We start from the raw sequence: 26,004 nt of genomic DNA on the forward strand, positions 1-26,004 counted from the left end.
AAACCAAAACAGTAATTTGTGAACAGAGAGGAAATGCACATTGCAAGCGATGGTTAACACCAACCGAAGGGGGCCCGCTTACACTTAATAACTATGATAAAAAGACAAGCATTCCACAGTTTACATAAAAAATGAGACATTTCACACATTGCTGCTCCAAAGAACATCAGACCATTTGCTGTTTTGAAACGTGCATGGTGTGTGTGTTCGCGAGACAGTGGTCTAGTTTTTAACAAGTCTACAGTAAGTGAAGTTAAAATGCAGATTCCAAGGGGGTGAAGCATGTTTTCTCCTGGTGACTTTGGTCTGTGAGTTTAAATGATGAATGGAGCTTAGACAGCTCCAGAAGAGGTTTGCCAGGTGCAAAATTGCAATTGTCTGTAAAATAACCAACTTGGGCACAGGATACTACTGCGAGCTAGTTTAATCTTGGAACAATTGTAGCCTATACCTGCTACAACTGAGCTAGTTAAGCATGCATTGACAAAGCCTATTGATCTTTTAGACATTTGGTACTCTTGCAGCATGACAGAAAGTAAAGAAAGGAAATGCTATGTCACAGGGAAAGCTGGCCACGCTGTAAGACGGGAAGGACAAGCAACAACAGGGTCAGCAGAAAGAGGGTTGAAGGGGACTTAAAACACCACTGGCAGTGGAGGGTGCAAGCAACACCATGAACGGTTGGAGGGTGGGAGGAGGGATGGGAGAAGCAACACAACATGGGAAGGATGTGAAAGGGACAAGAGAAGCAATGCAACGCAGAAGAGTGGAGGGAGAGTCCATGAAACAGCAACCAGGCAGGAGGGGTGGGGTAAGCAACAATATCAGAGCAAGCAAAGATAATGGAACAAGCAAAAACGGCTGGTGTGATGGGTAAAAGCAATGTAGACAGGGCAGGGGAGTAAGAGTGGGGTAGCAACACTGTGGCAAGACACAGCAGGTTAATTAAAATTGTCCAAAAAATTGAGTTAGAGAAAGAAGCACTATGACCGGTAGCATCATGGCACTCTATTTGTTATGGTGGGTGGGGCGGGGTTAACATGGACACCAGGAGGAGGACGGAAAGGACATGCAACAATAGGGACAACAGAAAGAAGACTAAAGGAGGTGAAAGGGCCTAAGAACACCACAGACAGTGGGAGGGGTCAAGCAATACCATGAATGGCTGGAAGGTGGTGGGAGGGATAGGAAAAGCAACACAACATGGAAAGGAGGTGGGAAGGATAGGAGGGATAGAAGCAGCACAACACAGGAGAGGGGTGGAAGGGACCATGAATCAGCAACTATGCAGTAGAGGGCAGGTAACAACATCAGGGCAATCAAGGACAATGGGCCAAGCAACAAGGACGATAAGCAATGAAAAGAAAAGAAGTATCTCTAAAAGTGCACACAGTTGAAGGACACACGGTCGAACAATGAAGCATACTGGGGCCAAGCTCCGGGGGACTGTGATCCCAAACCAGCCCTGGTAATTAGGTCTGCACGCCCCCATGGCCCCTGGGAGGGAGGGGAGGAGGGGGGATGCTGGCCAGAACACTGCTGCTGGTTGCACTTTTGTTACAAGAGCCGATTTTGCAGCACTGCTACAAAACCGGCCCCCAGTAACAACCACTGCCCACCAGTCCAAAAATGCCCCCCACCCATCCAGCCCACTAGGGAAATGCCCGGGGCCCATTACGGCCGGTCCAGCTGTGGGTACAAACCCACCAAGAGGAAGTAGAGACGGCATGTGCTGACCAAAGAGAAGCAAGGAAATTAAATTGAAGATGAAGCCAACCATCGGCAAGGAATGGGGACCCTTCTGTAAGCTAGCAAAATGTCTTGCATGTGACAGAGCATGCGCTATCTCAGGCAAAACCTAAAAAGTGCTTGTCTTAGAGATGCAGTTTTTGCTTTTATTCTCTGCAGTGACTGGAGACTTCAGCTTCAGAGTTCTGAATACTGAACTGTTCAAATTGACTACCAAGAATAACCACACCACTGAATAGCCCTGCTCACTCCGACCTTCCAGAGTCAGGATGGTGTACCCTATTGTAGATGCTCAGAATCACAGTATGAGAATGCAGTGTCTGGCTCACAGTCAGACTCTGCATCCAGCCGTATATATGATAGAACAATGACTGCTGGATCAAATGTATATATATATATATATATATATATATATATATATATATATATATATATATATATATTCACGCTCCAAGGTTGTCCACCATGTGAGTAGCACGCGAGCAGCAGCTTTATTTATGTGTAGGTGAGGACGGGGATCCGCTTGTAGACGCCGCTCCGTAATGGATCTGCCCGACGCGTTTCGAAGCTCCATCTGCTTCTCTTCAGGGGCTTTAACGGAGTCCATACAGGACTTGATTGTGTGCTTTCCGTACTACACTTCCCAGAAGTCTCACTGGAGCCTCCCATCGACGGGCGAGTTATATAATTGGAGAAGTGTAGCGGGTGCGCACACCGCTTCCGTTAAAGCCCCTGAAGAGAAGCAGATGGAGCTTCGAAACGCGTCGGGCAGATCCATTACGGAGCGGCGTCTACAAGCGGATCCCCGTCCTCACCTACACATAAATAAAGCTGCTGCTCGCGTGCTACTCACATGGTGGACAACCTTGGAGCGTGAATCTATATGCGGCAGTCCAGCCGCAGAGTATGCACCACCCCGTTAACGTGGGGGTCACGGCAGTGAAGTAGCAGCCGTACATGGAATCGAGGACGGGCCCACTTGTGGAGTCCATACAGGACTTGATTGTGTGCTTTCCGTACTACACTTCCCAGAAGTCTCACTGGAGCCTCCCATCGACGGGCGAGTTATATAATTGGAGAAGTGTAGCGGGGTCAAAAAGGGGGCAGGGTAGAAGCACCCTGAACCTCTAGGCCTGCTCAGGGGGTCCCACAAGGACCCCCAAGGCCCCAAAATTGCGCGGTGTGCGTACCATAGGCATACGTGCAAGTACGGTACGCGCACCCCACGATTTAAAAAAAACAAAAACATTTGAGGCATTCGGGGTCCTTGTGGAACCCCCTGAGCAGGCCTAGGGGGTCAGGGTGCTTCTACCCTGCCCCCTTTTTGAGTTCTACACATTTGTCTTTCTGCTTTCCTGAGCCTCAGTCTACAGAGGCACAAGATGGCTGCCAACAATTTCTGTTTTGTAGTGTTGGTAGACAGTGGCAGCCAATCAGCATGCCTTCCCGAGAAAGCTGCATGCTCATTGGCTGTCAACACTTCAAACCAGGAAGTGTTGGCATCCATCTTGTGCTCGGTAGACCGAGGCACAAGAAAGCAGAAAAACAAACGTGTAGAACACAAAAAGGGGGCAGGGTAGACACACCCTGACTCCCTAGGCCTGCCCAGGTGGTCCCACAAGGACCTCCAAGTCCCAATTTCTATTTTTTTTTAAACCCAGTCTGTTTTTTTTCAAATTACCCCCCGGGGGGACTAAATCGTGGGGGCATAGTGATAAAGAAGTGTGGGGGGTCCCCAATCCCCCCACACTGCCCCGGGGACCCCCGCCCCCGGGGACAAAGCAACGCAGCCCCCTGGCGCCATGAGACTCTTTGGACGTGATATGTGCGCATTACAAATGTCCTGACTTGACTTGACTTGACTACTGAACACTCCTGGTGGGCTAGTTGGCCCCCGGGGACCCCCAGTATGCAAGGGGAATTAGTTCCCCCTCTGCAAACGCGCCAGTGTGCTGCGTTGCAGAGAGATGTAAAAAGGGCATAGCCTCATTACACCTCTCTGCAATGCAGCCCCCTGGCGCATACTGGAGGTTACAGTTGGGCCAGTTGGCCCCCAGGGCCTGCCAGTATGCAAGGGGAATTAGTTCCCCCTCTGCAAACGCGCCAGGGGGCTGAGTTGCAGAGAGGTGTGAAAACATTTTTTTTTAAATTTATATTAAAAATATGTAATGTAATTTAAAAAATAAAATATCTAAAAATAAATAATTTAAAATAATGTAGTAAATCAGTATAAAAAATATAACAATTAATACATTTAAAAATTATCATTTACAAAACCATTGAAATTCACTGAAAAAACCATAGGTTTCAGCCACGTTATAGTTAGGAATTACCATTTAAAAAACCTTTGAAATTCACTGAAAAAAACATGGGTTTCAGCCACGTTATAGTTAGGAATTAGCACTAAAAAACCTTGCAAATTCACTGAAAAAATCATAGGTTTCACACACGTTATAGTTAGGAATTAGCATTTTAAAAACCTTTGAAATTCACTGAAAAACTATAGGTTTCACACCAGTTATAGTTAGCTGGTCATTTTACTCATACAAAACCTTTGAAAATCCCCCGTTATATTTAGTTCAGCTAACTATAACTCGAGCGCCCGCAATGCACTGCTGATGACGTCACATATTACATCACTCATGACATGGTCAGTGACATCCCTCATGACATCACTGATGACATCCCAAATTACATCACTGATGACATCATCCAGTGAATGTGTGTCTTTCTGAAAAAGTAATTTTTTTATATGTATATCTAAAGGTCGATGGAAGAATAAATGGGTTAATAAGTGTCTAAATCGATGTTTTTCTGTCAAATTGATTGTATAACTGACTTATTAAGAGTATCTTAGTGAATACATGTATTAGCAAGTAATGTTCAAATATGTAAATATCTGTATCAGTGTCTCACTTTGTGTATAAGTGGCTGCATGGGTTGGTGAGTAGCTACATGAGTGTGTATATGGGTTATTAGTTTGTTTTTGGAGTATCAGTATTAGTGTCTTTATTATTCGGTGGGGGATATTACTTAGCGTATAGATGCATGAAAGAGTGACTCACTGTTTGTGTGTGTTTTGAAGACAGCATGTGTGCAGGACTGCATGGGTGGATGAGTGTGTGTATGGATGTGTTAGTTAGTGAATGAGTGTCTCAATGGTATCTTTATGAGTAACTACATATGTTTTAAACTAGTATATATGAGTATTAATGTATATAAGTGAGTATATGTGAGAGTGAGAGATTGGAAGAGTTCCTGTATAAATAAGTATGTGTTTCTATAAGTGATTGTTTAAGAGTTATAGTTAGCTGAACTAACTATAACGGGGGAATTTCAAAGGTTTTGTATGAGTAAAATGACTAGCTAACTATAACTGGTGTGAAACCTATAGTTTTTTCACTAAATTTCAAAGGTTTTTAAAATGCTAATTCCTAACTATAACATGTGTGAAACCTATAGTTTTTTTGATGAATTTGCAATGTTTTTTAAATGTTAATTCCTAACTATAACGTGTGTGAAACCTACGTTTTTTTCAGTGAATTTCAAAGGTTTTTTAAATGCTAATTCCTAACTTTAACATGTGTGAAACCTATGTTTTTTTTAGTGAATTTCAAAGGTTTTGTAAATGATAATTATTAAATGCATTCATTATTATATATATTTATTTTTATACTCATTTCTTACATTTTTTCAATAAATATTTATATATTTTTATTTTTGACATTATATTTCATATTCTTATTGTAAAATAATAACACAACTAAATTGCAAAATATTTTTTTGATTAATTATTTTTTTTCCAATATATTAAAACTGAATTCTATATAATTCCTTTATCTTTGTTTTTTTGAGTAATCGTACCGTATGTGTACGGTAACAGAATTACACCAAATTTGGCAGACAGGTAGAGTTAGGTTCGCAGGCTGTGCTTTTTGTTAAATGGTATAAATCCGTTTTGTACTTTCTGAGAAAACACCTATCGACTATGCATGTAGTGTTCTATGCACCGGGAAAGTTGTCTTTTATATCTTCTATTCCCCAATCTGTATTCTTACACTTCCAGTAAACACTATCACACTTCTGTTTCAGTATTGTACTGACCATACAGCACTATGTGTATATCTATACACTGTTCTAAAATAATCCATTCACTACATTAAAACACTAATCAGCAGATCTACAATAAGTGCTACATCCCCAGAGATATGCCAGTTACTGTGTACTGTGATATGACCTCCTTCTGGCGCAGGGCTTTATAATGTGATGCATCTTCCAGATGTGTCACATTGTAAATACTACACATCATGGCACATCTTTTGCACCCAAAAAGGAGAGAACTCTGGGTAGGTCTGGAGTTTAGGTGGGAAGCAGCTCTTGTTAGATCTCAACACCAGCCACATTCTAGATCTGCTCACCTCAAATGTCTGTTTTTCTATCAAAGTCTTTAAGCATAGGATTAGCAAAGTGTTGTCCACGCCGAGATAGAAAATGACATAGTCTTTTGCCATTTCTACAGCAAAGTCTTTATGCAAAGGACTAGCACTGTGCTGTCCTTGCCGAGCTGTAAAATGACAAAAGCCATTTATCACTCCAGGCACAGTATTACAGCTTTGAAATGGTAAAATACCAACTCAAGCCAACCTGAAATGAGTAAAAGCAACCCCTGACACAGTGGTGTTGAGAGTGCTCTAACAAGAACTGCTTTCCACCTAAACTCGAGAACTACCCAGAGTTCTCTCCTTCTTTTTTGCATAATTTATACATTTTTGCACCACCAGTGCATCACAAAAGTGACGCAACATCTGTGCTAAAAGAGGCACAAGGAGGTTGTAAATCCACCCGTAACACATAGAAATTCATCCAGGCATTTTCACCAGCAGTGCAAATTGAAGCATAGACTTTTTAACATATTTATGTGCATATGTTACATTCAAGTGCTTCGGAGGTACTACAGTATACTATAGGTAAACTGATTATAGATGTATGCTGTAGCAGTTCGTTATAGTTCTGTACTTTCACATTCTCCATACACTAGTAATGTATTCATTTATTCATGTATTAACTACACATTCATTCTGTGAAACATGTATACACTAACATAGAAATATAGTTCTTTCTTTGACCAGTGAAGGTAGTTCTAAAAAGAACTGGGTTTTTTTGTGTTTGTAGTTTTCTTTTTTTTTTGTGTTTTGTCAATAAGTTTTTTTTTAAACCTAAAAAATGCAATTGGAACCCAAAAAGTGTCCAACAGGAACAAAAGAATGAAAAAAAAGAACTAATATCGAGGACACCAATGCTCCTTCTTCCTGCGTCTTATCAGGTCGATAGACTGTACCCCATAACACAAAAGTTTATCGCAATAAATGCATACAATTTTAACTTCACCAAAGTCAGGATCAATTTGTGGGTGTGGACTGCTTGCTGAAAATGCTGCTGCAGCAGTTGATGTGCCTGGTGCAGTAGCAGGTGGGTTGTCCTGCAACCTCCGTCTTGCAACCCAAGCAAAGTTGTTGGGGTGCAAGTTCTTCACGTGTCGCACCATATTTGCTGTGCTAAAGGAGTATTTTTTAGATGGATCACCCCTTGAAAGTATTGTTCGGCAAATTTTACAGGTTACTTTTGGAGCACTTACCTTTCTTTGTCCTTCAGGAAAAGTAAAAAACTTCCAAAATTAGAGCTTCTTTCCTCTTCTTTGTAGGTTCTTCAGGAATGAAATCTCCCTCTGAAGAGTAGCTGGAAGATGAGTCCATTGCTGGTATTATGGTCAAAGTAGAATGATTAAAATGGGATGGAACTTTCAACAGTTGGAATAGGAAGTGTTATGAACCAATCAAATCTCTTGATTTAAAGTCACTTGGCTTTGCGTATGCTTATGGTGGGCTTACGGTACTCTTATGATGCGAGTACGCATGGCGTTCCACCGCGATTTGTGTAATTGCTTTTAAAAGTTCAAAAAAACTATTTTCATAATTATCCCAGATAATTTCTACCCTTAGTATGTTCATTAAAAACATAAATATATGTTTTTAAACAAGTAAAAAAATTGGTGCCTTTCGCGTACAAGGCACCATAGATGGCATCACACGGAAGATTTAATGCGACGCGTAACGTCAAAGCGTATTCGTAGCGTATGCCCGGGTACGCGCTGAGTATGATCAGCAGTACAAAGTATGGTGCGATCACCCTCTCAGTGTCAAATCAGAGCACAGGGCGCGCTACGAGAATGAGTACAAGTGGTCACTTATTGGAGATACGATTCTGGGCCTGCCTCTGCGCACATGATAACCCCACCCCCCTCTCTCTCTACTATAAATTGTTGGTGCACACACTCACCCTTGCACATGCACGGTAAAAGCACGCCCACACTCCCCAGATGTTACCATCTAGCTATCTTGCTATTACTAAGCCTGGAAGCCAATACATTAGCAAATGGGAGGTCCCCCAGAGCTGTCAGTCTTTTATAGCACGAAAACGCTACCAATGACGGCCCTGTGCTTGGATTGGTCTGCCCCCGCCGTTCCCATAACATGCGGGTACTGACGTGAGCACGTTCTCTTTTGCCTGCCTGTGCTGCGGTGACAGACAGACTGTCGTCGGCGATTGTACTGCGAACTATTTGCTCGAGCAGAGGAGGACTCATAACACTCGACGTGGTGTCACTGCTGCTGCCGCCCAGCCAAGCCACCATAGGCGCGATGGCGGCGGCGCCTGCGCCCAACCCACCCCAGGCCCAGCCAAAGCCCCAGCCTTTGAAGACAAGACAAGAGACGACAAAAGCAAAGGAAAGAGAAGCTGTCCCAACATCAGCCTCTGCTGTAAATTGTTCCTGCATATTATTTTTTTTTTGTGCATCACGTGGCCATTTCAGCTGTTTTGCTTTATTTTATGCGCAACATGCTTTGTTCTTCATAGTAGTTGCTCCCTCCTAATCCTTCCATGTCTTTTAATATTTATTGCTAGCACACGTTGTCTTCCCAGGCCTCTATTCTTATTGATCGTATTTTGCTGATCGAATTATTTCCAACTGCGTCACGGAGCCCTCCTAGGCCTATTTTAAATACATTCTGCGTACATGAATTTCTGTGTCGTATTTTTTAACTGTGTCACGTGATTTAGCCTGTATTGTTATAAATTGTGCGTTCATAATAGTATTATGTTTTTACTGCGTCACATGCCCCTCCCAGCTCTGTTTTACTTTATTTTTGTGCGCAGCATCCTTTGTGCTTCTTCGTATTTGGTCCCTCCTAATCCTCCAGTGACTTTTAATATTTATTGCTGCCTCAAGGGGCCCTCCCAGGCCTCTATTCTTATTGATCGTATATTGCTGATCGGAATGTTTCCAACTGCGTCACGGGGCCTACCTAGGCCTTTTTTAAATAAATTGTACGTGCAAGAATTTCTGTGTCGTATTTTTTAACTGTGTCACATGATTTAGCCTGTATTGTTATAAATTGTGCGTTCATAATAGTATTATTTTTTTACTGCGTCACATGCCCCTCCCAGCTCTGTTTTACTTTATTTTTGTGCACAACATGCTTTGTGCTTCTTCGTATTTGCTCCCTCCTAATCCTCCCTTGACTTTTAATATTTATTACTGCCTCATGTGGCCTTCCCAGGCCTCTTTTCTAATTGATCGTATATAGTTGAACGTAAAGCTTGTTCCCGAAACAAGTTATCTGTCAAAGGGGAGAATATGTAGTATGCAGCAGGCACAGAATACCCATTAGGCTAGCGGGGCTTCAGCCCCCACCCATCGCCTGCGTCTCTTCCATGTTTTAATATCCTTTTATCTCTCTCTTTCTTACTGTCTCTCACATCGTTTTTTTTCTTTTTTGCAGTTATGAATGCTGCTGTCTCCACTGTGCCATATAAAACCTTACCCGAGTTTAAGTGGTAAACTCTTTTGACTACAGTGAAGCCTGCTTCAACCCTCTTTTAATCATGTCTATGGCACTAGGTGACCAAACAAACTTGTTTCCGAAAGAACAACAAATTATCTGTGAAAGGAGAGAGTTGATAGTGTGCAGCAGCTTGACTGTGTAGAAATGTATAATTACCACGAGCAGTGACAACAGATAGGTTACAACAGTCTGAGAAACAGATCTACAAGCTTATTGCGCCACTTTTGTGTCACTTTTAACATGGGAAAAGTGGCGCAAGAAGCTTGTAAATCTGCATCTGACTTTTCAAGAAAAGATTTCAACTCCAGACTCTGCGAGCCAGTTTTAATGTTGTTTTCTCTCTTTCTCTCTCTCACTCTGTGACATCATTTCTCTTTCTCTTTTAAAGTTATAGACACTGCTGTCTACTTTGACGTGTAGAAGCAGAGTTCAATTGAAGTTGTGAACTCTGTTGGCCGCAATGTTTATACAAGGTAAGCACAGCGGCCTAGATATACAATGCCTCCATTGCAATGCATTATAAATGAGTCGGCGTATTCAAAATCCTGTTGTGCCACTTTTGTGTCAGTAACGCAGTAGGCACTCCCATATAGACACCACTTGAACGTGGGACTATACCAAAAGTGAAATGTACTAGGCACACTACACACGTAAAATTGTAGTGTTACCTTCACTTGTAATGCTTCACCTTATTAAGTCACATGTACATAACTTTAAACTCTTTTTTTCTTATTTGTTTTGCAGATTACTTACCAAACGTCTTTTGGAGTCCACATCACAATTTGTTTATAATAATGTTTTATTAAACTTATTTTTCTAGTTGTTTATTACATTATCTTTAAGTTACGTTTACAGTTATTGTTGTTTTAATAAAAGTTAATAAAAAAAACTATATACTTGTTTTTTTTTGGGGGGGGGCGGTCCACAACAAAAATAATATTTATAATTTGAAATACTATAGTAAGATGTTTGACAGTAGGGTTGAAAAGTACTGGCTGTACAATAAATTATATTTTTTCTGGATGGACTACAACATAAAAAGGAAATCAAAGTAATACAATGTGTACCACATTTACAAACCTCTTGGGACATTTTCGCGTGCAAACCTACCCCCCTACAAAATTAACTGCGTGGGCCTCAATGACGCCCCTCAAACCACGAAAACAACCACGTCCCGGAGAATTCTACATAGTGTGATGGAGGCTGCGTGGCCCACCGCCTGATGCCCTGGAGTCCGCCACACCCAGACCCGGTTCCTGCAGTGTCCTGGGGGAAAACAGCCATTGCAACATGGTCATAACCAAGCGTGATCGTCACCACGAATTCATTAGCACGCATATTGCTTTACCACGCATGCCTTTACCATGCATGCTTTTACAACTAGTGTACATTTACCACACATGATAAAGGCATAAGCATGATAATGGCTTTGTAGTGACAGACACACGTTGTAATGGCTGTGGCTTACGTGCTTCAAATTAGTTTTTAGGTATGCGTGTGACCAAGTCTGATAACATCCGAGGACAAGGACAAACAACGTGGTGTCTATGGCAGGAAATCTCAACAGAGAAGATAGGCGGAGGGTAAAATGCCAGTAACAGGTATAATAAAAATAACGGAGGAAAACTACTAAAATGGCGGTGCACGGAGTATGTAATCAACGTTTGGCGCCTCGGTAATACGTTTCAAAGAAATATAGATGGAAAATAATTATTAATATATGACAAAAGTATAGCAGCGAATGACACACACGGCCCATGAAAAGAAAGCGGCAAATGTAAGACCTGAAATGAGGACACCTTTCTTGCGAACTTGAAGAAAAAGAAAGAAACATGGGCTTGGAAACGAGGCTTCGCATGCATAGAGAGTAGAACTGGTACACACAGAAAAACGGAGCGTTTCACATTCTAACATAGTAATATAGCTCTTTTTTCACCAGTAAAGTTAGTTCTCAAAAAGAACTGTTTTTTTTTACCTGCAATGCCCCCACGATTCCAGACGGCTCCCTACGTCCTTCGAGAGCCGGCATTGCTTTGTCAGAAAGAGCAGCTTACATGCTGCTCTCTCTAACTAAAAGCACTCTGCTTTTCTACTTGAAAGAGAGAGCATATTAACTTGCTCTCTCTTTCAAATAGGAAAGAGGTTTGCTATGGTAAAGTGGGAGCCGTGACGCTTCCGCCCTAGCATAGCAAACAGCAGTGTCCCAGGGGTAGGTAACCCGAGACCCTGCAGGAGCAGGCCCTGGGAGGCGGTGGTCCCCAGGACCATCAAGAGCTCCAGAGGGGTGGCAGAGTGGGCTAAAGAACGGTGATGGATTAAACCCAGATTTTTTGACTGGGTATGAGTGTTTGATTGATTCAGATGCTCCGTCCATCACCTCCCCCTTTTGTACCGCTTTTGGCTGCCATAAGTGTGGCAGGGTATGCTCAGACATGAGTCCCTTGCTCACTTTGCCACTGGGTTCAAGCAAGCCGGGCTGAAGACGGCTGGAATGCCAGAAACCGGTCCTTGGAAGCTTGTTTCTGGTCCAGGGAAGACATGGCTTGGCAGTTCGGGCTGGACTGTTCCCATGGGGCACAGGGTCAGACTGATTTGCATATAGCCATGTCTGAACTGGGGTGGCAGAGTGGGCTAAAGAACGGTGATGGATTAAACCCAGATCTTTTGACTGGGTGTGAGTGTTTGATTGATTCAGATGCTCCGTCCATCACCACCCCCTTTTGTACCGCTTTTGGCCACCATAAATGTGGCAGGGTATTCTCAGACGTGAGTCTCTTGCTCACTTTGACACTGGATTCAAGCAAGCCGGGCTGAAGACGGCTGGAATTCCAGAAACCGGTCCTCGGAAGCTTGTTTCCGGTCCAGGGAAGACATGGCTTGGCAGTACTGGCTGGACTGTTCCCATGAGGCACAGGGTCAGACTGATTTGAATATAGCCATGTCTCAACTGGGGTGGCAGAGTGGGCTAAAGAACGGTGATGGATTAAACCCAGATCTTTTGACTGGGTGTGAGTGTTTGATTGATTCAGATACTCCGTCCATCACCACCCCCTTTTGTACCGCTTTTGGCCGCCATAAGTGTGGCAGGGTATGCTCAGACGTGAGTCCCTTGCTCACTTTGCCACTGGATTCAAGCAAGCTGGGCTGAAGACGGCTGGAATGCCAGAAACCGGTCCTCGGAAGCTTGTTTACGGTCCAGGGAAGATATGGCTTGGCAGTTCGGGCTGGACTGTTCCCATGAGGCACAGGGTCAGACTGATTTGCATGTAGCCATGTCTGAACTGGGGTGGCAGAGTGGGCTAAAGAACAGTGATGGATTAAACCCAGATCTTTTGACTGGGTTTGAGTGTTTGATTGATTCAGATGCTCCGTCCATCACCACCCCCTTTTGTACCACCTCGGGGAAGCCTGGCATTGGGGCAAATTACATCAGATGGACTACTAGGGTTGTAGAAAAAACATGTCACCTCAGGCACTGTGTAGTGTAACTGGCTCAGCGTCAGCTCTGCCTTTAGAGGATATCAGAGCCATTGTCTCTGGTGGTAAGCTACATCAGTAAGCAAACGGGGTGTCACCAGGATGCGTGGTGACTTGTTTGGATGCACTTTCTTCGTTTCTGGCAAAGGAGTGCAATTATTTTCAGGGCTGTGGGCAAGTCATACAGTGAGTGCGCTTTGCCTGACTCATAGCAGCTGCTCAGCTTGCTTGAGTGCTTCATGCGTTGTTGCTCCTGTCTCCCTACTTTACCTCAGTGCTGCATGGGTTTCTGGGTTCTCTACAAATGCATAACTAAGCATTTTAGTGCGGTTATGGGGACTACTGCAATAAAATGCGTTAGTTTAACCTGAGGTGTGGTACTTGGCAGGCCTGACAGTTTCCTTTTGAAAGTGGGAAGAGACGCCAGCAAGGAGTTCTTAGAGTAGGTTAAGTGGAAATGGGGACGGAGGCTCTTGCTGAGCTCCCTCCCACCCCACCCATCCCATAAAATGAGCAGTTTGATCGTTAGAGCGAATGCATGAAAGCGAGTGCTGTGAAACAAAGTGTGGAGCCCGTGCCCATGAATGTATAGCGCTTAAGTGAGCAAAGCAGCATGCTAGTAAATAAGTAATTAGCACCAGGGCACAAGTCCTAAAAAAAAGAAAGCGGGGGGACGCTGTCACCTTTCGTGACGTCACGACCGGAAGTGACGTCACGAAAGGTGGCTTCCACCAGCGGGCTCATTGCCTCCCCTTGCTCACCCCTTAGATGCGATTGTTCCACGTTCGGTGGCTCATGCTGCCTCTTAGCCCCAGGGTCACAGGGTCAGATTCCACTGCCTGTTCTCTGTTGCGTTAGCTTACTCTGAAATCACTTTTAAAGCGCTTAGCCTCTCTGGGACGAGATCTAATCTCGTCCCAGAGAGGCCAAAGAGTGAAGTCCAACTGTTTGGCAGGGGGGACGGCGTTCATCCGGTAAAAAAAGTGGGGGGACGCCGTCCACCCGCGTGGTGACCCCGACTCGAGCCCTGATTAGCACCCAGCATTGGCGTCGTGTTAGCAAATAAGTAATTGTCTCTTCTTGTAAATGGGAAGAGAGGTCTGGAGGAGTTTTTTCAGCAGGTTCAGTTGCAATGGGGGACAGAGGCTCAGTCTTGCTAGGCTCCCTCCCACCTTTTAAAACATGCAGTTTGATTGGTAGCAGCGGAAGTGGATCGGCAGCGCCGCTGCTGCTTTTTAACAGTAGACCAAGAGAGATTGCATGAAAGCGGGTGCCGTGAAACAAAGTGTGGCGCTCGTGCCCATAAAAGATATTGCGTGGCTGCGAGTAAAGTGAAACAGGATGTTTAAGAGAGAGAGAGACGGAAGGCCTTCGATGAACAATGGGCTCTAACAGCGAGTGACAAATGGTCGCGATTGTCCAGGCAGGTTGGAAAGTGAAAGCGTTCACAGCACTCTGAATGTAATTAATGCACATCGTGCCTCACGTAGGACAAATTTATTAAAGAAAATAGTGCTTACGTGTAAGAACCAAAGTACAGGGGCTAGTAGCCATGTGAGGTTACACATGACGACATTGACGTCACTAAGGAAGGCATAAAAGCCTATGAAGGAATCAGACGCGAGCATATATGAAGGGCAAAGACACAAGTCAATGAAAAATGTGGGCGGGGCTTCTCCATACAGTACCTACACCAGATCGCCAGAGCAGAGCTTGCACGCTGGCTCAGGCTCAACCTAAAAATGGATGTTGATTCAGGGTTCTATAGGGCCTTCTATTTCTTTCCTTTGACAGTGGACAAAATAAATTGTACCTGCCTACCTGTCACACATAGACGCTGCAACACAACATCACCGGAAGGAATCAAGCGACACAGGAAATATTGTTATGTACCACTGGTGTCCCTGGGCCAGAGGCACTATTTTAATCCAATAAATACATACACACGTTATTGGCACACATTTTTACATTCACCATGGTGAGTGTTTGTTTGTGGCCAATGATTTGGTGTTTTATAAATTCCTAAATACTTTATACTGCTTATTTAGTTTACACATTGTCAAGTAGGAGTCTAATAATGATATGTGTCATGCCTCTATTTCACATGTGTTAGTCTTCGAACTTAAGTTACATAGGCCACACCTCTTTAAAAGGCTTCTTAGGGTCACTTCTTAGATGACATTCATTTAGGAATCCGTCCCCCTTTTTCCAACCCACGTAAACCCCTAATAGAGATGATACACAAATTCTCCTCCAGCGAAACAATAGAACTGACAGTCCCACCATCATTACTTCATGTTTGGCATAGTTACTTTTGTGGATGAATGTGTTTTCTCTGCATGAATGTGGTCAAAACTGTGATGGTAGTCTTTGGAGCAACTGAGCCTTTCTACTGGCCACATGACCCCGCAATCATCCTTCTGAATGTTAGAAATCTATGAATATTCCTTAGGTCCATGCAGTACTTATACCTATCATTCTCTAACTTTCTTTACTGCGAAAAATCTTACCACCTGTTTATGACACATCTAAACAATTGTCACACAATTTATGCAGGACTCTCCAACAAACAAATTATCCAGCTTCTCAGGATTCAGAACCAGGCTGCCAGATTGTGCCTAACCTCTGCAATCACTGCCACATGAATGTTGCTCTGAAATCACTACACTATATGCCCGTGGATACCATGGATTACATTCAGGGTTCTTGTTGGAAATTGGGTTACTGGTTGAGAAGGGTGAAACCCCACTCTAACAGCAACCACAATCTCTGTCAGAGTGAACCACAAGCAAAACTTAAATTAACCTGTGCTTGACCCTCTTATAGTTTGGCACAGAAGCATTCAGGCTTAACTTAGAGGCAATGCATGGAGTATTTATGCAGCACTTCAGTCAGCAATAAAGTGATAACACAACACAGGCAATATCCCAACCAAAATTCGAAAAATGTAGTTAATTTAATACATTATTTGACACCAAAATGACAAACCTCTAATCAGTTGAACCAGAGATATGCACTTGACAAAATTTTCAGGTAAGTAAAATGCTAAAAGCACAGGGAACCACGCTCGGTTATCTGGTGTACGACACCAGTGGAAGTCACAAGTTGAGGCCGAGCGAGATGGAACGTGAGTCCGATACAGGAACCAGGTTTAGTCTCACTGGAAAAGTTGCCTTCAAAGTCCAGTACAAAGAGTTCCACTTGCAGTGGAAGGGGTCATGAGGAGCAGAAAAGCATCATGATTGGTCATCGGCCATCATCGCGACGGTTGTTGCTGTTGCAAGAAGATCCTGTTGGGCATCGCATACGGTTGTTGCTGGAGCTTCACATAGGCGCTCACCCCGTGCTGTAGATGCTGTAGAACAAAGTGCAGATCTTGCACTGCCAGATGTCAATGGCGGTTGCTATGGCCCAAAGAAACAGGTTCCCCGTAACTTCACATTGGCAGGTGGAAAGGGAAGCAAGGTCTTGGCATGAACAGGCCTGTTCGTGTTAACAAAGAGCCAAAAGCTTCAGGAGAACTCAAATGAAACCACACCTAGGGTCCAGACCTGATGGGCTCAACTTGAGGGTCAGGAATTCACTCCAGCAGAGGCCTGCAGGGCTCAGGTAGGTCCAGTTGCAGGTCCAAGCAGAAAACCACCTTGGCAGTTGCAGGGAGTCTCTGGAGCTTGTTATTTCCCTGTACCTGAAAACAAGAGGTCAGCTGGCTGACCCTTGGAATTACTTCAGACTGGAATGAAGGATACAGGTCCAAGTCTAGTCTTCCTACTCATCAATAAGGGCAGCGGGCAGCAGAGCAGCAGAGTGGCAGTCCTTCTGGCAGCAAAACAGCACAGCAGTCCTTCTTCCGTAGTATGCACAGATCCAGGAGTGAACTGAAGATTTGGGCCTGATGGTCAAATACATAACTGGTCCTCATTTTGAAATAGGAGAAGGTTCTGGAGGCTTCCACCCACAGAGGTGCTAGGAATATAATGCCTCTCTGCCCTGGCACCAGCTTATCTGCGGTCACAAAAAAACTAGTGTCAAGCCCTTTGTGAGTGTGCCCAGGTAGAGCCTTTGTGATGTGCCAGTATGGTAGGTTACAGCTCCTCACCCTCATTAAGTCAGAGTAGCCCATCCTGCAAACACCTAGCTTTCCTATATCTCACTGTCTAGGAGCAAAACACAAATACTAATTGTCAGCAACACCTAGTTATGTGAACCAGAGACAGGCTGCAGGTATTAAATGGTGGCATTTTCAGAACTGTGACAAAAAATCTGACTTTATCATTAAAAAGGTCTTTTAATTATAATTCTCTAGACAGCAATCCCGGCCTATCTACCGGCTCCAAATTTAAAGTTATCACTTAATAAATGTAAAAAGGAAACACAATGTTATCCTATGTAACAAGTAGGCCTTCCAGTAGTCAAAAAAGATTTTATGAGTTTTTCACTACCAGGACATGTAAAAGGTTAAAGTACATTTCTGACATTTTAAATACACAGCTGTTTAGTGTCTACCTTAGGGGTGATTTATATGGGGCAACAGCATTTGCAATAAAGTTTTTTCCTCTTTGTGCCTTGACCACGCATTTATTAGCACGCATATTTTTACCACGTGGATGCCTTTACAACGCATACCTTTACCACGCATTTAAGATAAGTTGAGGGAAGTCTATCCCCACAAATACATTGTTTTTATCAATAAAAACAATGCGTAGTAATGGCATGCGTTGGAAAAGCATATTCGTGATACAAATGTGTGAAGTAAAAATGGGTGGTAAAGGCATCCAATGTAGTTACATAAAAAGTAAAAATTACGTTTTAGGGCCAGTGTTGGACTTGGCCCTTTTTGGCTAAAGTTCCCTAAACATTTTGCCTTCCCCCTAGACCTTTTTTCTGACATGGTGTTCCCAACTTAGATACTTTGGACACTTTGCCACTGCTGGTAAGTGTCAAAGTGCAAGCGCTCCCTGTATAAAGTATAATGATAATTTTTTGTCTATAATTGGTAGGTTTGCCTTACTATAAAGTCCGGAGTAAAGCGCACTACGTGTGCAAATGCTACTAGCGAACCTGCACCACTAATTGTGCCACCCACACCTGTAGCCTTAAAGAGAAAACTCAGACCTGCCACTGCAGTGCCTGCGCGCAGTTTGTTAAACTGCCTTGTTGTCCTGACAAGTGCACCCACTTGCCAGGCCTAACCCTTCCCTTTTTAGGCACATCAGGCACACCTATGGTAGGTTTAGGGTACCCGCGTGGGCAGGGTGCAGTGTAGATAAAAGGTAGGACATATACTCAGGTGTGTACCATGTCCTGACAGTGAAATACTCTCCATTTTGTTTTTCACTATTGAAAGGCCATCTTGCCGATAGGACAGAATGTGGAGGCTGTGTAATATGTTTCCAGCCTCTCTTCCCATAGGCTAAAGATGGAGAGGTAAAGTTTAGAATGCCTATACTCACAATTTGATAATACAAATGTTTGTGTAGGTGTTTAGAAACCACACTTTTAGAAGTGGCTGGGTTTTTTGTGTTCTAACAATTCTGTGTGTCTCTGCCTGGTTGTGGATTGACTGTCTGGATTTGAAAGTGATAGGATCTGGGGAATGTCTTGACCCAGGGAAGGGGGTGTGACAGCAACAGGATGACCTGCATCTGGAGTGTCGGGGGAGGAGTAGTCCCTGGAGATGAGGAGGCCTGGGCTGCCGCCATAAAACAGTGGCTCCATCTCCTGCTGAGTGACTGAGGATCCAGACCCCCACTAATTAAAGGAAGAAGGTGTCATTGGCAGGGAGACACTCAGAACTGGTTTGGACAGGGGTCAGTGACCCCCTGAACACAAAGAATTCAAAGACATTTAGGGGTATAACTATGAGAGCCTAAACCCCTGGACTGGATTGATCAATACTGAAAAGGATTGAAACTACTTTGTGGTCAAGAGGAACCTCTGCCAAGGAAAAAACAGCTGAAGAGACTGAAGGAAGGGACTGACCCTTGCTGTGTGTTTTGGGCCTGGCCTGCAGTTTGACAATTTAACCAAGGAGAGGCTAATGGACTTTGCTGTGTGCTTTGTCCCCCTGCTTGAAAGGACTGCCTAGTTGTTGCATTCTGAATTGCATTATTTTGGCATTACGAACTGCCTGATGTTGCATAACGAACAGCATTATTTTTACATTCCGAAGTGCCTGATTCTTGCATTACGAACAGCATAGCATTTCATTAGGACTGCATTGGATCATCTAGAATTGCTCATTAGTACTGCAAGAACCTACAAGGGCTGGCTGGCCTAATAACCGGCCAGGTGGAATTTTACAAATATGCATATGTTGGATTTTTCTCATGTGGTCTCATCGTATATCTTTTTATATAAACATATACTTGTTTTTTTATGAAACTCGTGTGAAGTCCATTTGTGGTGTCATCATTGAGTTACTGAGAGCTGGGTTGCAAATACTTTACACATTTACCTTGGAGATAAGCCTTGCTGCTCGTGCCAAGCTACTGAGGGGGTGAGCAGGGGCTATCTGAGAAGGTATCTTTCCTTACCCTAACTTAGAAGCAAGTGTCCTTATTTGGCCTAAGGTACCTACGTCAGCCAACTAGAGACCCCCAGTTCTAACATTGGTGGCAGCAGTGGGTTCTGAACGTGTATTTGCAAATTCATTCACAGTAATTGGTGTCCATCACTAGTTAACGCAGACCACGACGCAACCACATATTGAGTTTTGATTTTTGGTTCTATTTTTGAGGGACCTTTAAGCCACACATCATGTCTAAGAGGAGTCAAGTAGCCAATGAGGTTGCAGAATTGGAGTTCGACATTGAGGCATTGCTTACCTACAAAGTTGATCAATTGATGCAATTCTGCAGAGCTTTGGGATGTCCCATGAAAAGTAGCACCAAGAAGGAGGAGCTGCAAGCGGCCTTGAGGGCCTGGTGGGAAGCCAAAGGGGCTCAGAAGACAGGTGATGTTGAGGTGGATGAGGATGACCCAGGGAATGGATTTGGTCCACAGGATTTGCCAGTGGAAGGACCAGCCTCAGGGGCTGGTAGTAATCATTCAAGGAGGAGTTTTTCCCCAGAGGAGCTGGAGGAAAACTAAAGTGGTCTCTGGGATGTTTCATTTTTGTTTTGTAAATTCATCCCGTTTTCCTTTAAGGAAAACGGGATGCATTTGAAATAAATCTGTTTTATTAAAAAAGCAGGCCCAAATTGTCTCTTGGCAACGAAACATGTTGGCTCTTAATAATTGATTGTGGTTTGACGGGGTCCAAAGGGCATGCACTGCGATAGCATGCATAGATAGTGCATTCACATTTAGATCTCTATATTTGTTTTGATTTCATGGGTTTGAGATTTTGTTTGTAATACACACACACATTTCTTTTCTTTTTCTCAGTAAGAAAGTAACCAATGATGATAAATGGACCTGTTGATGAGTACCAGCCAGCGGTGTTGTTACCGTGAGGTGCTTTCTCTCCGTTCCACACTTTTTCATTTGTACATGGGTGGGTCTATGATGGTAGATTATTTTAATTAAGATACACCACAACACAGTGACTTAGATAAGTCTGTGAGGGAGTTATAAGAATTTTAGGTGACCCCTCTAGTGTTGGATACGCAGATTTGGGTGTAACTTTGGATGATCAGGCCTATTGTTGGTTTGTAACATAGAAATTGGCAACAAGGAGAAATATGGCAATAAATCTGTTCTGCTTAATTGGTTGCTAAGTCCACATTTTTAAATATCTTAAGGCTATAAAAAAAAATGGTATTTAAAATGTTATTTGTGTAGGTACTGGGACAGACCATCATATTAGACATTCTTACAGTGCATGCATATCCCTTATATACAGGGACTGAGGAAAGTAAAAAGCACTCCTCTCTTAAGTATTTTTGAAGAGATAACAAGCTGTGAGACTTTGCTGCCCCCTCCCTTGCATCTAGGTGTGACAGCTCAGATAACTCACAGCCAGGAACAAAAGGAGGCCTGATGGCCCTTTAAATTAAGCTTTTGTTATGGGCCGGGTAGGAGCCTGAAATGCGAAAGCCCCCTAGCTGCCTGCACATTGCTGCTCTGAAAGAAAGTAGACTACTGTGTCCCGGTGCCTGGAAATTACATCGGGACAGGGTCATCATATGTCAGTGGGCTCAGCTGCTTGCAGGGTGGATGGGGGTGGACGCCTGTACCCGGTTGGGCACCGCCTTGTGCCCTGCTTGTCTTGCCTGCTTGTCTGTAGGGAATGCAGGATATTTTCCGACAGGCTGCTGCAGCCTAACTGAAGCTAAATCTTGAGCATAGCCAGTCATGCTTTAGACAAGCATGACGTGTGATTGGCTCTCCACTCCACCCACCTCTCAGAGATGCTAACCAGTTTTGAGATATCTACTGTCTGTTGCTACAGGCCTTTCTTTGTTAGACCTGATGTAGGAAAGCTTGCATTTATGCCAGTATAATTAGCCATAAATTACGTGCTTGGTGCAGGTAAAGTGCAATAAAGAAAATAATAATACATATGAATGAACTGCAACTATTATTAAAGTGCACCCTTAAAAATGGGATAGTCTCTGGTCATACTTACGGCATATATCTGGCGTGCGCCAATCAACACACAAGCCAACTTGACTGCAGGCCTCGGCATAAGCAGCGACTGCTGTGCAGAAACACTCGCAGTCTCCTCCACTGTCACATGAACAGGAGTCTTTGACACACAAGTCATAGAAAGGCACAGGATTCACCTGTAAAAAATACACATTCATGATTGGCAGGCAAAGTTTGTAAATTGAGAAAATCCACCACATATATGGGGAAATCAATTGGAGGACATGTATGAATGAGAAAAGATTTATATTAAAATACATTTGTGCAACTTCTCGATTTAACGACATAAGGCAAGTCTTGGAGACGCGAATTACTATAACATAAGTTAAGATTTTACACTTTTTTCTGATATCCCATGGCCCACTGCCAAATCTTTAAGTGCTACGCATTTTAGTGAGAACAAATGCCTCTTAAAATTATATTCAGATGTCTCGGTGGCTTTCTGCTACGAGTTCACAATTAATATTGCACTAGTGTTAAAGAGCCAAGGTGCAAGGAGTACAAAATGCTTACTTGGTAAAAAAAAAAGAGGGGCCCAAAGTTTTTCTTATGACCCCGCCACCAACATTGCTGAAAGGTGGGATTGCCATAACCAAGGCTGACTATTTTTGCTTCACCTCATGTTTCTTTCTTCCACCACCCTACACTTCCTCTGCATTTTATCTGAATTTTATGGGTTATTTTTCATCCCCTCTTTCTGTCTTTGCTATTGTCATTGCTTTCTCATGCTATTCTTTTCTCACTTTCTATCTCTCCTTCTTTTTGACGCTGAAAAACAACTCAATTCCCAAAAAATGACTGCTAGTGTTCACTACCTGTAAACACTCACACAGATTAAGCACGGAGTACATACTCACAAATGTAAATGCCTGATGTGCTAAGTACATCATTGTATTGCATTGCAGTGTAACTGGATTGATGTAGTGCTCACTACCCATAACGAGGCATTGAAGTGCTTTACAGCAAGTAGCAAGTCGCACACTTCTCTGGAACCCAAAGTTAGTGGTTTATCCGGTCGTTACTGGTTATTGTTGGTTATAGCGATACATCGTCTGCTCCCAAGGAATGTATTCCATGTGTCTGCTTCAGTTCCTTCTTGGTAGATTATTTCAACAGGAGTTAGTTGTGATCATTAGTGGGGGCTATGTGAATTCTTGCAAAAGGTTGGTTGGGTGAATAGATAGGCTAGTGGAGATTAGGTATTGCAAGGTTGCAGGGCAATTGTTTCAAAGAATTTGAGGGTGTGGTGTATGAAATGAGGTATCGCCGATTTGCAGAGACGTAATGAAGGAGATTAAGTGCATTAGGCGTGCAATTTAGAGTATGAATTAAAGCATGCTTGCCTATGTTTTACCTGCATGTAACTGTTGATTGTTTGTACTTGGCATTCTGAACACCATCCGTCTAAATGTGTGGAGCCTGACCCCAAGACATGTCGAATTACCTAAATTCAACTACTCTCAAAGTGCTAAATGTTCTTGCCTATTATTTACAGTAATCTTCTAGCATACTAAGCTCAATATTAAACTAAGTAATTCGCTAATGGTAGAAATGCTATGGCATAAAGCTAAAAATGCCAGTAGAAGATACTGTGAAGAAGGAATCTTGTGCAAGCGTATTCCTCGGACCCACTGCTTGCTCAACCAATGCATAGAGGTAGAAATTAATCACATGCACTTGAAGCCTACCAACCTTACACGGAGACATACAAGTGAAAGTCAAATCACAAATATCAGGAAAATTGTCAGGAGCTCTTCTGAAACCAAAGAAAAGTTTGAAGAGCAGTACCCCCTGGCCCTGCCCTCCCTGCGCCTCGTGATCTAATAGTCTGCATATTTATTAATACTTAAATGAGATTACAGTGTACTCCTTCAGCTCCTAATGCCGCCATTCACTGCAGGCTAGAAATTAAAAATGTATTCTCTTATTTTTATACACATTTATGGTTCATTTAAACTCAGATCAAGTGAGTCCAACATGGAAGGGTTGTACAGTGCTAGGGACTTCAAAGCAACAACAGTAAACAGCACATCGGCAGGCAGATTCAAAACAAAGCCGCTTCAGCTGAAGTGCTAGCAGAGTCCTGGATGCAGCACAATTGTTGGACCTTTATAACCTAATGCTAGAATACAGTACACATTTAACTAATATTACTGACTGAGAAAACAAACCCAATTTACTTTGCTTAAGCTATGTCTGAAGCAATTATGTCAAATAGGCTGGGTTCCAAGTTCTCATTTCGGCCAGACCCAAGCCTTGGGTATCCACGAGGTCAGTAAGATACAGCTCCTAGCCCAAGAGAACCTTTTACTGTCGCCAATTTCTGTCTTCCCGAGCCAAAACGGAAGCCCATGCACTCACCATCACGTGGCAGGCTTGGAAGATGTCGCTCCTTATGATGGAGCAGTGGCGCTGAGCCCACACCTCTCTGTATGGGTTACTGGAGCAGGGACTGGACACCACCGCATTCGGACAGCTGTTCAAAACCTTCCAGCTGTTGCCAAAGTTTTGGGCATTAGACTCCAATGACTGGCCAAGTGTTGTGAAGTCATTGCTAGCACTGCCGTCGAAGTTGCCACAAAGACCACAGACGATGCCCTGGAAGAAAGTAAGATTTTTTGCAATGAGAAGGAAAAGTATTTAGCACGTGGGTGTGGCATTTTGATTAACATTTGAAGGAAGTGGGAACGTGGAGAGTAGGCAGGGAACAGTAGAGTACGCCTTGCTAACAGATTAATACATTCATAAAAACGATTGCTTCTCATTTAGTCACACTGCAATGATTTGCATTTTCCTTTAATGTCTTCTTATTTTTTTTCTGTGTGGAACCTCAGACATCAACTCTCCAGTGAACCTCAGATTCTGGAAAAGGTAGTTTGAACCCTACACCCTCGTCATTTCTGTTGTCACCTGTTTCCTGTACATGGCTTGTCTTTCACCTTGTGAGCAGATGCACACAGCAGGCACAAATACAGGCAACAGTAATGCAGCCTCCGTCGCAGTACCCTCCAGCGGACTACTTTCCTCAAGGGACCACTGAAGCGACATATAATAGCACAGCTCCTGGACTCATTAGGCCATTAGTCTCCTAAGTGAGAAAAGCAGCAGAATTTAGTATCTAGTGGCCACATTTTGTTATTTCTGTTGAGTGAATTGACCTCGAAAATGCATCACCGCGGGACGACCGACCTTGCATTAAAATGAAACAAATTAAAGCGAAAGTGAATACGACCGCAGCTGCTTTCTATTCTTTCATTGAACAGGCAACATCTGGGAGTCCATGGCATGCATCAGAGGAGAATGGCTAGCATCAACCATCTTGGCTTAGAGAACATCTACAGGTGAGAGCTTCAGGAGAGGGACAGAAAGTGCCCCTCACTGGCATTGTGCACCTCCCCCAACATGTACCATATTCCTTACATTTTTGTGGAAGGAAAATAAGGTTAAAAATATCCCTAAAAAAAAGGTTAGTCATATCATTTCATATATAGCTTTATTCGGAGTCATAAAAACATCCATAAAAGCAGTTACACAAAAAGAAAACGTACATCAATTTCACTTCATTACATCTGATAAAATACAGTAAAGTACAATACAAATATAAGCTCAAAGTGTTAAAACATATAGCTGCAGTTTTTCATTAAACATTTTTTAAATGCATTCTTACAGTTATTAAAAGGCAGTGGTACAATGTTTTTCATATTAATTTCCAAATTCTCTTACTCCCATGGCTTGTACTTCCTGTGCCCCTCAAGTATTTACTCTTTTTATTATGGTCGACTCTAGATGGTAGCTAATGACCTATTCTTCCTAGCATAAAAAGCAGCCCACAAAAATGATGACATTCCGCAACAAATCTCTAACGTTGACAATGATTGCAAAAACAATTATGCAGGACGACATTGTGTAAAGCATGATTATCCAATCGGAAAGACATACCGTTTCCTATATTTTCTGTAGACTTTGGAAAAGAGAACCAATGCATAGTGTTCTGGGGCATCCTGTCATCACAGGGACAATTTGTCTGTTTTGTGGACCAATCATTAGTAGTAGGAAAACTTGTTAGTCGATGGAATATATCCAGTCTTAAACAAATCCATTTAAAACAGTTTTAAGATAAGACTGCATATTAAAAGTAGTTAAAATCAATAGATTTTTTAAAACACTGGATTTAGGGAGTTCAATAATCAGTTTGGGATTCTCCAAATGCGGCATACCTTTCCCTTTCAACGTTTTTTCCACTGATGGTAGCTAACAGTTCCGGTTTCTCAAAGTATTCGGG

At 43.1% G+C, this 26,004-nt stretch overlaps 1 protein-coding gene across 1 annotated transcript in view; it reads right to left on the minus strand.

Annotated features, from left to right (window-relative positions):
- LOC147733208 (mucin-5B-like) overlaps window positions 1-26,004 on the minus strand; it is an 875,769-nt gene that overhangs the window by 237,346 nt on the left and 612,419 nt on the right. The window contains exons 23-24 of the mRNA XM_086957740.1: window positions 24,084-24,320; window positions 21,703-21,859 (exon numbers count right to left, since the gene is read on the minus strand). Of these exons, the coding sequence (XP_086813866.1) occupies window positions 21,703-21,859; window positions 24,084-24,320 (394 nt within the window). The remainder of the gene's footprint in view (window positions 1-21,702; window positions 21,860-24,083; window positions 24,321-26,004) is intronic.

The sequence above is a fragment of the Lissotriton vulgaris genome, chromosome 2_1 (genome assembly GCF_964263255.1).
Source record: "Lissotriton vulgaris chromosome 2_1, aLisVul1.2, whole genome shotgun sequence".
Lineage (NCBI taxonomy): Eukaryota > Metazoa > Chordata > Amphibia > Caudata > Salamandridae > Lissotriton > Lissotriton vulgaris.